Raw genomic sequence first — 13119 nt, 5'->3', positions numbered from 1 at the left:
CTTCCTCCCTCCTCTCACTTCACTAGTGAAACTGCTCAGTGCCTTAGAACAGACAGACTTTGGTTGTTCTGGGCAGTTCTGCAAATATTGATGTCAAACTGTGTGAATGTCAAGTAGAGCACAGCTGAAGAGAGAATCCATCTTCTGTAAATACTTCACTGCTAAAAATATGGAGGAAGAGCTCTGTGTATTCTCAGCCAGCCAAGCAGCCAGTCGTCTCTGCGGTACCATTCATACTGTACCCTGTGAAATCCAAAAGCCAGAGATAGAAACGAAATCTAAAGCAAGTATCTTTCATTCTGCAGTCGGTGTGATGAACACACCTGCAGCTTGCCTCTAAATGTCCTGTGTCTTGTGTTGTCTTTAATGCATCTGTCAAACCTTCCAGTGCAGATGAGGTTAACTTTATGTCGCCCATCTTTGCAGCAGTGTAAAGTATGAAGGATAAAAATAAATGAACCCATTCACCTCTCTTATCCACCAACCCGCACAAACAGGCTGTTATTCATTTACACATGGAGAGTGGCTTCTGCAGCAGTTCGTAAGGGTGTGACTGACTCTATAAACCTAAACCAGGATAAAACCAGTGATTCCTGAGAGACCTGTGGCTGCAGCAGAGTCTGCACAGGGAAGGAAGTCCCAACCAAGAATAGGTTTTTATGTGTATTCCCTTCCAACGTGCACAGTTGTACATTGTACATTTAAATTTAGAGGCTGGAAGTGGATCTGAGTATGTATATTACCTTCTCAACTTGTTTTGTATCCACTAATGTCAATGGCTGATGTGACAGGAAGACTTGTAATCCCAGACGCTGACATAGCCAGTATTGTGGTCTCAAAGCATTTTCCGACCCCCAGTGGCAGCAGCCAGTATTGCAGCTTGAAAGCCAGGTGCAGCAGGATGCACTGCAGACTTTAGATTTGCACCAGCATTTTTTTTTAGGATGAAAATTAATGAATCAATCAAGCTCTTATATTGATGGAAACATCTAAATGTCAAATTCAATCTGCAAGTATTCCTGTAACTTTTTACAAGGCTTTGCCACCGCTCTGGTTGCCATTTCATTGCATAACTTGACAGGAGATGCCCTTGAACTGGGAGCTCCTGTAAACTTAAAGTGCTAGCATCAATAAGCCACAAAGATTTTAGAGTATTTGTCTTCTGTCCTCACTCTTAGACAGCCAAGCAATTCTGTATGAAAAGTCAGGATCTGTCAAGTGAGGAAGCCTTATAGGAACATGTATCCATGCACTTATCCCCCCCCCATTTGTGGGATCAACAGAATGTCCTGCTCTTTCTCAGTGATCAGAATATCATGCCGTTATCACAAAAGAAGAAGCTTTTTGTCTAGAGGTATTGACATAAGGGGTAAACAAGCTTTGTTCCCTCAAGAAATTTAGACAAATAGATATAAGGTACTGAGAAAACTAGACATGCAACGATCGATTGGCTGGCCAGTCACTCAGAGCCGATTTCTCAATTTTGGGAGATCCGTGATCGATGATCAGTGATGGGGGATCTGTGATCGGCCCCTCCTTACATATAAATTTTGTATACCTCTGGGAAGGTCTAACAGCCAGCCTTTGTTGCTTTTTGCTCTCAGACCTAAAACTCAGGACACTTTATTGGTTGTTTAAACTAAAACATAAAGATTTTATTGTTTCACAAATACTGTATGATGATTTTCAATAAAATTAGATTGGAACATTGAACGTTTATTCTGTCAGTTATAAAAAATAAAAATTGGTATCAGCAGGTCAGGCTTTTGAAAGATAGGTGATCGGCCAGGAAATTGTGATCGTTGCACCCTGAGAGAAAACATCTGAAAACCTGTTTTATCAAATGTTCAGTCAGATCAAAAACAATTGAATCAGTTAATAGTATTACAATTTGAGAAAAATGAAATATGAAACATACACAGCCTCAGTGAGTTCTCACACTTCATCACTTTGAACAGGAGTGAGGTATATAAAGAATGACAACCACTGACTCACTTTATGGGCAATAAAAAATGTTAATGTGGTTTACCTTTTTTCCCTGCTTTTCTATGAAACAGTATATCCAAAAATACATGGATCACTAATTATATTTTAGCATTCAAGATATTTTGAATAAAGAGCTTGCACATAATGGTAAAATAGCAATCAAAGAAACAGCAGAAAGTGTTTTGTAATAAGTGATACACTGTTGATATTTAGGGCAGAGGTTTCAAACACCTTACGCTAGGCAGTAGTTAAAGTAGTAATTAATTTGTAGAGATATTATCTTTGAGTTAGAGGTATTAAAGGAAAACGCTGATTTACCGTTTACTAAACGTCAGTAAGAACAAGCTGGTCCAAGCAACATAGATTACATGTTTATGATAAAACCAATAACGTTACCCCAGAATAATAAGATAAGTCAAGATCTAAAATAATACAACAGCTGGGAGTTATCCATCATTGTGAAACTGAGTGGAAATAAGAATATGCATGCCCACTTAGGGCTTTCAAACTGAGATTCAAATAAAAAACAATACAAAATATGATTTGAAAATTTCCAGAGACATTAAAAATCTAGTTTAGACCAAATGTGGTAAATTTAAAGTCTGCTTATTAGTTTTGGATGAGAATATCATGAAAGATGGGTTCAGAGATCCTTTTCTGATTTCATTTTTGAATGAAGCATTTCTCTCATAAGTAAATTACAGGGTACAAACATTCACCAAATGGGATTTACTGTTAACAAGTTCAAAAGTAATCAGTGATCACACACTAAATTAAACTTCTGTTTGAAATGTTTAGAATGTATACGTTCTCCTCATTGTACAACATTAAACTAACTTTCATCTGTGGATCTGCAGAAAAAAATATGTGGTGCCAGGAGCAGACAGGATTCTGGTTAATCTTTAATGGTGCACTTCAATAAAAAATAATTATCTCTTTAAAAATTTTATGCTTGTGACAAAGATAGACGACATCATTCATGTTAACATTTGGCAAAGAGCTTGGCTCAATGATCTCCTTCACTTAAAATCATCCATAAATAGTCCCATCATGCCTCATCTGATCCATCCTCTTGGGTTTTTATAAAAAACAATCCCTGAGTCATAGCAGTTTCTCTCTACTCCTCTTCATCTTATATGACATCAACCAGTGTGTTGGCAGCGCCTTCAATGGCCTGGCTCAAAACTGACACGTGGTAGTGCACTCTTTCCCAGTCACTGGTAAGTCCGGATGTATTTGCTTTGACGAAAGAATCAGCCAGGCCAGGGAAGGTTGGATGTCCGGCACTGCTCGAGGCCCAGATCACATGCCTGGGGACAAAAAAAGGGAATTTTATCAATACCAGACAAGTGATCTGTGAGCTGTAAGCTTTTATTACCCACTCACCTGAATGCATATTTATCTGGGAATGCAAGAGGGTTTAAAAAAGCTCGGTCCAGCAGCATGAGCTGGTCGTTGATCCTCCTGACTTTCAGTGGCCTGAAAAAAAAGGGATAGATAAAGAAATAAGTGTTTTAAGGGTTTTCAGTTTTTGGTATTTAGGGCTTTATAGTATACTGGTATGAATGTGGGTTCTTACGTTTCGTTCGCTAGGTCTGAATCGCGGATCACCTTTTCCAAGTGATTTGCTGCAGTCTCAAAGCTGGCTACAGCCTGCTCCAGTGGTTCTGAAACAAGAAAATAATCATTTATTCGGCCTCTCTGAAGGTAAAAGATTTCAGCCTCTCTAATCCTGCTGTTAGGAACCAGATGCTGCTTCTGTTGTTTGTGCTGTTCTTAAGTGCAACCCTGGGATATTTTTAGCAATGTCTCTTCAGGGTATTCCTGCTACAAGGAGCATTAATTGTTCAAATACACGTCCAAGAATAAAGACACATCCAGCTCTCCTGTACTCACTCATGGGGATATTTTGAGCTTGCAGCTCAGACTTATACAGGGTCACTGCGTGGTTGAGGTAGACCTTAAGAATCTCAGTGTAGTCACTGCAGTTAAACGGCACCAACAAGCTGTCAGCCAGTCGGATGAGGATGTTTCCTGCTGTTCTGGCAACGGCTTGGTGGCTGGTGAAACCTGAGAGGAAAAAAGATGTTAAGCACAAGAGGACTGATTCAGAAAGTAGCCTGCTGGAGAGACGATTAGATACCACTTGGCTGAGAAATAAGAAGGTTTGAATTTCAAAAGGATTGGACAAAAACGAAGCTATAATGATAAATATAAGCACTGGGATTTCTGCCACTGGCTGTCTTCAGTACAAAATGATGCAACTTGTAAAAACATGAGAGACATCATTGCTCACCAGGATCGATGAACCTCGAGGCGTAGTCGAAAGTGTCGTACGCTGTGTGGTAAGCAGGATAAATCCGAGCACTTGTTTTACTCTGTATGATGAAAGGAATATAATGACTGACAAAACATTTCAAAAGTTAAGCCAGTGCATAAGTGTCTAATACCTGCAGTCCTTCAAGAGGTAGCTCAACAACAAAACTGTGTCACCAAAGGAGATGATGGACTCACTTGAACAGGATACATACTAAACAGCTATATGATCTCAAACTCTTTGGGTAACCACCCTGTCGTCCTTATATAGCCATTTATGGTACTAAAATACAAAGATGGCAACTTTTAAACCAAAAATTTGAGGTTTCAAAATGGAAAAAAAAAACTTTCTTGAGTTAAAAAATGTCCAAAACATGAGATTAGCTAAGGAGGCAGCTGGGGAGTAAACAATGAGGAATCAAATTGAAGTTTAATCTAATTGGCAAGGAGTAGGGTTATGTTTTGGACTCCAGAAAATCCAGGAGATGAAAAAACAGGACTTCAGTTCAACACTTGTGACAGCTAAGTCGTGTTTGTTAAAGCTGCATTCAGCTGCTTTCATACTTCTGTTATAGATTTGAGTGAGATGACACCAAGAGTTTCCGATCCATAAACAGAGCATCACAGTGTCACAAACAAAAACTGTGAGTCAAAGAGGGGAGGGTTCTTCCATACCCTGTCGTAAGTGTATGACATGTCGATGGATGTGATTCCCAGGTGGTGGACAAAAGGTGCATAATCGCTTCCTGCTCCTGACAGATATCCCATCCTGTTAGGAGAAACAAAATTATTTATGACACAGTGGACAGTATGATTCAAACATTTGTTCTGACATTTAGATAACACCATTCTCTTCTGATGAACAGGAAAGTTGTTGCCTCTTACCTGGGAATGGTTCCATGTGTTTGGCTTGTCCGGTTGGAATATTTGATCCAGTTGTCGTACACAGATATAGAATTTTCTCCTGGTGCACTGACCTAAAGAACAAACACAGCTTCATGTGGTGCTTTTCTGCTGCTTTGAGGACAGTGTTTATGTTTTACTTACAGTCCAGAGGAGAAACACCTGAAGAGACACCAATCATTAAAGAGCTCACCTGTTTTGCGGCCTTGAAGATGACACTTTGTACAGATGGCATCCCTGATGCTTTGAGTGTGGCATTGGCTAGAGGGAGGCAGAAAAAGGACTGTGAATTAGCATCTCTGTAAAGAAAAGTTAGTGAGCCACACTAAAAAAACAACAAAAAATAAACAAGGTTCCAAATCGAAAATGTCATCATTTTTTTCCTTTAGATTTTTATAAAATGTTAGATTATGCGACCTCCCTGAATTCTATTTCCATACTCCTGACTGACAAGAACAGTGTAGCTTCTTACCAAAGACAGCTATATCCACGTTGATGTAGGCAATGGTGCGCTCACTTAGCCGAGTGAAGTATTGCTGAGAAAAACAAAGATAAGATACAGTTGTTTTTCACACTTTAATAAAAATAGTTAAAAGGTGTAGTTATATTAAACGTGGCATAAAATTTAGTAATCAACTGTTAGCCAAAATTACCTAGCATATGCCAGATTTGCATGCTAGCATAACTGCTGCCATAACTCGCTAGTAGCAGTATACTGCTGCTAGCTAGTTATGCCAGATCAAAAAAGTCTGAATGAAACAGTTTTGTTTTAGCTTAGGAGTTTATCTATATGTTTTCTAAATTATTCATTTACTTGACTGTTTTTCAAAGCTCCTAAAGAGCCACTGTTAAATTTGCACTGACGTTACGATTTCGGTAGTTACCCGGATGTGCAGCCGCATTGGAGGTACACGAACGTAAACATTGAATGGACGGAGATAGAAGTGTGTGGTAAAATATGATTTTAAGAAGTCTTATCTGCCAACAAGTGTGGAGACCCCACGGAGCACACTACAACTCTATGTGAGGGACTCAGTCAGCAAGGACAAGAAGGATATTTTGAAAACTAATGCCTATAACGCGGAAGCGACCCATACGAGGAGTTAGCATCCTTATCATCTACCCAAAGGTATGCAAACAAAGATGTTACTACTATTATTTTCATGGAAGAGGAGGTCCACGGAATAAATTAGTTTTTTTAAAGCCCCTGACAGACACTGAGTTTTGCTGATGTACTATTTATTGTCGTGAATTACCTCTTAATCAAAATTACACACCATCATAATATATTTATTTATTCTAAAGTGTGATTTTAAGATGCTATGGACAGAGAACATGACCTATCTGACAGAAAATTCTGTGAACAGACTCGAATGTTGAGATTAATGACAGATTATTGCCTTGGAAATCCTGATGGAGTTTAGCTAACCACAATGTTCTCCGTTCTTTATAATTTACACACCTCAACCCAATCTGCGATCATTTTTGGTGGTGAAAAGCATATGGAATTGGTTTTTTGTTAGTCAGACCCATTAGTGCAGCAGAAAACATGGCATTTTGTGCGACAATAATCCCATATACCTGCGAGCTCAATGCCCTTCTGTTGTGAGAGTGCCTCCAACATGGTCGAGTTGATTACGTCACGCGAAAACGCTTTGTATAAGAAAGTCTCACCTCTGTGTATTCTGCAGACCCAATGAGGCCAAACTCCTCAGCTCCCCAGCTTCCAAAGATAATTGACCTACGAGGCCTCCACAATTCTGTCACAGAAAGAAGGAGGTTTTAACCCCTTTTCTGGCAAAATAAGAAAATAATCATTTTATTCTTGTTCTCCTCACTCTGCTTCACCATCCGACCCAGCACTCTTGTCAGTTCCAGCATCACAGACGTCCCACTGCTGGGGTCAATGGCTCCATGAACCCAACTGTCCCTGTGGTTTCCGTAAATCACGTACCTGTCTGAAAACACAGAGCAGCGTGACCACCATACATAGAAGAGCTTAAATCTGAAGAGCGAGATTTGGACTTGGTAGCAGGGCTTACCTGGTTCAACACTTCCTCTGATGATGCCCATAACATTGGCAGAGCTCTTCACCTGCTCAATGTTGTGAATGTCTAGTTTCACATCACTGCAACATAAAATACAGCTTCAGAAACGCTATGCAAAAATAACTGACATTTAGACTGCCCAGTGAAGTATTGCAACTTACACTCAAACATTATATACCTATATAAAAACAAAAAGAAAGCCTCTTAAAGCTCCTGTGAGGAACATTTTGATGGGTGCCCCAGCAGAGTACTCCCTACTGATTTGCCCTTTATACAAGTCATTAATGTTTCTTGCAAAAAATATGTCACCCAAATGCATCACTTATCAAAGTTTTTGTGCTGTGAATCATGAAAAATGCTGTATTAACGGCATTCAGAAAGTAACTTAGTCAGACACCTACCCCCTGCCTGTAGTTAATGTAACTTACAGTAAAAGTCAAAGAATAATCTTTTTTTTCTTTTTGAAGATCTTGTTTGATTCTTTTAGGTCTTTAAGGGACACAACTATTATTAACAGTCTGTTTCACGACCAAAAAAACTTCTCACAGGAGCTTTAAATCTCAGGAAAATTGGTTGCTAAGGAACGTTAGAAGAAAAAATAGGCTTTAAGCTATTTCCTTTCCATAAAAAATATAAAAAAAGGAATGTAGCATCTGAATTATGCAACTGAAACAAAATTGACCAAACCATTTATATTGGATATAGTATGAAAATAAGTTTTATATTAACGCAAGCTTATTGGCATTACTATTTGAGGTAACTAAGTATCTTGTGGGATTTTGATGCCAAAAATTATTTTAACGTTGGATCTAAGTAATGTTTTCTTTTTAACAGAAGCTTATCCGTGTTTTGCTAATAAGATGTTTCTCAAGCCTTTATTTTGAGAAAAAAATTAAACATTTCTTGCAAGTTTGGGCAAATCAGTTGACCCATATTGGTTAAAAGAGACTGATTCAACTCTTCTTTGTTTTGACCACATTTGTAATAAAATATTTCTGGAATAAAATGAATGCATGTGTACTGGAAAAATACTCTTAGTTGATATTACAAAGCCTCTAATCCTTGATCTTGCAGTATCTTACCTCTGGTTGAAAGCAGATGTATCCTTGAACCCTGGGCCTCCGTAGTTGTAGGTACAGTTAAATCCTCCTTGCCACGTGTCTAGTGCTGGTGGCCCACCAAGCTCACTGAAAAGATTAATGCAAAAAGGAAAAAAAAAAAAACAAGGAGGAGTTAATGTAATATTTTACAGCTATTTTTGGCTTTATCAGGATTTGCCATATCACAAACCAGATCAATTTGTAGGCATCTTCAAATCCGATTGGTTGAATTGGAATGGGAGGAAGGCCTGTGATATCTTCAGGATGAATCCTGTAGGTGTCCTCTGTGAATTAATCCAACGAGAAGTTAAACATTAGAGTGGAGGTAAAATAGCCCGATGTTTTTAAATATACATATATATATATATATATATATATATATATATATATATATATATATATATATATATATATATATATATATATATATATATATATATATATATATATGTTATTTGTGGTTGTAAAGTCACTACTGTATTGGTGTCAAAGTGCAGCAGTGGACAAACACGGCCATGCTGCACATCCTGAACCATTCTTACACAAGTTCCTGGTTACCTTTAGCAGCCAGATAGGGTGTGAGCAAGTCTCCATAGTGAGTGTTGTAGGAACCTCTCTCCACGCCACTGGGAGGCAGGTACCAGGAGTGTGGATATGTCTCATTTTCATCAGACATGCGACCATCGTTCATCTCAAGAGGATCTGTATAGACTAGCACACCTACAACACCAAAAGGTGCTGCGTTGATAGCCTGAAAGAGAAACATTTGTGTTTTTGGTTAAGTCAAATTGTGTTAGTATGACTGTGCACATTTATTTTTCAACAAACCTTTTAACCTGGAAGTGTTTTGATGAGTTTTTTTGCTGTAGCAGCTCTGTGCATACTGATTTATTGAGAAACTGGAAAATGTATTGTGCAGTATATGGAGGGTAGTGAAATATTAATCAATATAGAGGCTATTAAAATGACATGTTGTCCTGGAGGGACTGGTCTTGCCTAAATATGGTAGCATGTTTTCCCACCACACCTTTTACCATCTCAATAAACAATGATATTTAAAGATCAGGGAAGGCAACTTTGTTGATGACATTTGGCAAGCAGCCACAGTTTAAACGCCAGTTTAGGAACAGAAGTTGTGCTACTTCTGGTAAAACTTTTTCTCATATTAGTCCATACTCACTTTGGCAGCTCTTCCTGCTCCACCGTATCTGGTGATAGCGATGGTTCCACTAAGGGAACCGAGTGTTTCATTTAGTTTCTCGTAGTCACTTACTTTCCCCTGGTTGGCAAACACTAGTTTCCCCTAAAACCAACAAACAAAGATGACGTGACTTTCTTTTTATAAGTACAGTTTCTTACATGTAAATCCACAAACTGTTTCACATACAACAACTGTATCATATATAGTGTAGAAAATCTAGTCACATTGCACAACACAGGAACAGAACTCAACACATTGTATTGTATCTAGTGTGGTGTATCATAACATGTAGTGTCATATTATATCATGTTGTAACTAATCATATCATATAGTATGGTATAGTATGGTATCATTTGATGTATGTTACTATGCCAAATTAAATCACAACATTGTATCCTATTATATCCTATTAGATCAAATTCAATTGATTAGAATAGTCATATATCAAATTGTGTCCCAGCGTATCAATTCCTATTATATTTCATCCAATAATGTTGTACTGTATTGTACTATGATTTCTCATATCACAGTGTATCTTACTGAATCAGACTGGATAATATGTGTTACTATTATATTCAACTGTATTGTATTATCTTGTTTTCAACTGTAATGTTAAGTAAAGCTATGAGCACAATGTAACCACTGTAACGTGATGGTGTTTAATTTTAATTTGTGGTGCTGTATGGTAAAGTATCATCCTCATCATGTTTTATCATATTGTATTACAACATGTTGTGTTGCACTGAGCTGTATCATGGTGTCCCTACTGTGGTTTAGAATAGTATTGTAAGGTTAAGTATCATATGGTTTTCTGTGGTATTCCATCCTCCCACAAATTTTCCACAAGAAGTAGAAAATAAAATCATTCTGATTTCTCAATATCTGCAGTCCAATCAAATAAAAACGATGAGGCTACCCTCTCAAACTCACTCACTGAACCTTTATGGTTTTACTTCAAACATAAAGCTAAAGGCATGTTTTAGTGCATCTTGATTTTATTTCTTGACACAGTCTCCTGTTTCAGTGAAGCTGCATTTGAGCGCTGTGATGTTGCAAGGTTCTCGTGACAAACAGGTAATAAGTAATGTACCACACACAGATCAAACATTTTATTGTCTCTGCTTATCTGGGCTTGTCTTTATTTTCCTTCATTTTTATTCCTTTCATTGCTTTTATCTGGTCAATATTTTATCTATATGTTTATAATTTTATATCTCTTTACTGCCTTATCTGAACTGGATAGCTTCCACCCCTCTTTTTTACAGCTGTACTGCTTTCGTAACCCCCCTTTTTAAACGGTTTCGTCATTTAAATCTTTTAATTGTGTTAGTCCCTTGGTTGCTCTGGTCTCAGTTCTTGTTGTCTGGGTTTTTCTGAAGATGGGTTAAATTGTTCTTTGGATTCTTTTTGTGTTTACATTCTTGATGTTTTAGTTAAACTGTTGCTCAAACCTTTTTGCTGTTGGAATCTTGCGCTTTGTATGCACTAGGCACACACAAAACATCTTTTAAACCCCTTCTTTTAATTAAACTTTATTTCCTGGACAAAAAAAAAAAATCATTGAGATTAATGTTCTACTTATAGAAGGTATTCCGGTAAAGATAGGCAGCAAGGACACCCAGAAATATTTAACCCATGGGCTAAAGTTGCCATGAGATAGAGTATGGAGTCATCTCATTCTGACCTTGGTTTCCAAGTAAACTGTCATTTTATCAGAAGTCGCCAGCATAGATATTTTAAGCAAAACACCTGATAATTTTCAAGACATGACCCAGAAACAATGGATCCAGGGTCACAGAGACCCAGGTTTTTTTTTTTTTTTTTTTAACAAACTTAATTTGAAATTTTTCACTTTGTGTGGACATATCTGAGCAAAACCTCCACAAACTTCAGATCTTCAACTTGAGTGATCTTTGAAGCTTGAGTTTATCCTTTAAGAGATAATCAGCAGTAATAGCTTATGCATCAAGCACAGATCTATTCAAAAAAAACCTTGTGTGTCCAGAAGGAGGCTCAAAGGTTGTGTGTACTGTGTGACTGCAAAAATATGACAATCATATGACTTTTATATTGTCCATGACCTACTTTTCAGGTTTTATGCACACTTTATTTGAACGCTAAGTCCTACTGACACACATTTCTTATTTTTTTATTTGTCCCTTGACGTCTACATCCATGTGCAATAAGCTGGATGATATCTGTGTGGCATGGCTGTCTGAGCCAGGTTATTTAAAGTGAACAACACTAAAAATGCTGGATTCACCTGCACCTTTGTAAACTATAAGTGTCTCCGATCCACAGGGATGGAGATTTTTTTTTTTTTTTACCTGTGCCTGTCCAGCAGGGGAATATGCAGCGTACGGCTGAACCACCTCAGGATCAAGCTGGTCTGGGGTATAGCTCTTCTCCTTTTCTCTGACCGTGTGCAGCACATTGTTAGACGGGTCCACTAGAATCAAAATGTGATGGTCACTAATCCAGTTTTGAGTTAGAATTAATGAAAGTGAAAACAGATCAAACACGTGACCGACCTACAGTGACCTTATTGGGGTTTTCAGGGTCTGGGAATGACAGGTAGACCATGTACTCCTCTCTCCAGGCATCGTCCAGACCAGATTCTGGGTCCTTCCATCTTTTTAGCACATACTCTACTGTCTGCTCATCCCCAGGTGTGGTGGCCATGTGGGGCACTTTGGTTAACTCTCTGTGGAGAGGAGGACAGATCAAAATTTGAAGAGTTCTGTTCTGATGTTTAACTTTCAAGTAACAAAACAGCAATAGGGAATATGAGGAAAAGTAACAAAGTTGACTCCCTTGAAGCTTTACTGTCATGCTTTTCTCGTATTGGTGTGAAAGAGCCTTCAGATTTATTAAGACTTGTAAAAATTAAGCACAAAAGCTTCATGGCTGTCAATACTTTTCTCTCTTTCCTGTTCTCAAATGTAAAACTGGCTCAAACCAAAACGTACTGAATTTTGAGTTTCATAATTTATCGACTCACTTGAGGTTCGCCTGAATCTGCATGTTGTCCACCTCTGCCAGGAACTTCTCGATGAAATTCTCGTCCACATCCTTCGCCACATCCTTCACCCAGGACGGTGCCGAGCTGCCACTCTTTGTGATTCCATAGTTACCGATGAGGATTCCCACAGTCAGTATGACAGCTCCACACAGAGCCCCTATCAACACCTTCTTTATCATCCTCACTACCCTTGAATCAGTCTTTTCCAAAGTATGAGATGACTTTTCTCTTTCGCCGTGATCCTGAGACACTCCTCTGACTGTTTGGGTGTCACTTGTGTGTGAGATCCACAAATGCTCTCTGTCACTTAACTGCAGCTGTTGAAGTAACCTCCCATGAGCGAGAAATACAGTCCCTGTAAAGTTTACTCATTAATGTTGGCAGATGGGTTGGACTTTAACCCCTGTGGATGCCAGGCCAGGTATTTAATTGTTTGTCCTCACACCGTGTGAAAGTGCTCAACACAGGCCACTTTATTAGAAACACCTGTTCAACTGCTTGTTAACACAAATAAGTAATCAGCCAATCACATGGCAGCAACTT

The 13119-nt window shown here is 38.4% G+C and overlaps 1 protein-coding gene across 1 annotated transcript; it reads right to left on the bottom strand.

Annotated features, from left to right (window-relative positions):
• Positions 1 to 1734: 1734 nt before the first annotated feature.
• naaladl1 (N-acetylated alpha-linked acidic dipeptidase like 1) lies at positions 1735 to 12939 on the bottom strand. Its single transcript, XM_074669405.1, has 19 exons — positions 12556 to 12939; positions 12086 to 12258; positions 11882 to 12003; positions 9534 to 9656; positions 8912 to 9104; positions 8544 to 8637; positions 8336 to 8440; positions 7248 to 7333; positions 7044 to 7163; positions 6880 to 6965; positions 5678 to 5741; positions 5399 to 5466; positions 5188 to 5279; positions 4978 to 5071; positions 4283 to 4364; positions 3883 to 4056; positions 3566 to 3653; positions 3373 to 3465; positions 1735 to 3296 (listed from the first exon to the last, which is right to left on the bottom strand). Exons 1-19 carry the CDS (start codon positions 12753 to 12755, stop codon positions 3119 to 3121), a joined length of 2235 nt encoding a protein of 744 aa, XP_074525506.1. The 5' UTR covers positions 12756 to 12939; the 3' UTR covers positions 1735 to 3118.
• Positions 12940 to 13119: the final 180 nt, after the last annotated feature.

Source organism: Halichoeres trimaculatus, unplaced genomic scaffold, assembly GCF_033239565.1.
Source record: "Halichoeres trimaculatus isolate MK-OKI-2021-1 unplaced genomic scaffold, fHalTri1.1 fHalTri1_scaffold_5, whole genome shotgun sequence".
Taxonomy (NCBI): domain Eukaryota; kingdom Metazoa; phylum Chordata; class Actinopteri; order Labriformes; family Labridae; genus Halichoeres; species Halichoeres trimaculatus.
Note: the sequence above shows the minus strand (reverse complement) of the source record. Positions and strands in the feature narration are given on the sequence as shown.

What these genes read in the sequence shown, in the direction of transcription:
- naaladl1 (XM_074669405.1), bottom strand. Translation starts at nt 12,755, where the DNA reads ATGATAAAGAAGGTGTTGATAGGGGCTCTGTGTGGAGCTGTCATACTG. An exon ending in GATGCCTACAAATTGATCTG is followed by an intron (nt 8,441 to 8,543) that starts GTTTGTGATATG and finishes TAATCTTTTCAG; the next exon opens with TGAGCTTGGTGGGCCACCAG. An exon ending in TCTTCAAGGCCGCAAAACAG is followed by an intron (nt 5,280 to 5,398) that starts GTGAGCTCTTTA and finishes TTTGTTCTTTAG; the next exon opens with GTCAGTGCACCAGGAGAAAA.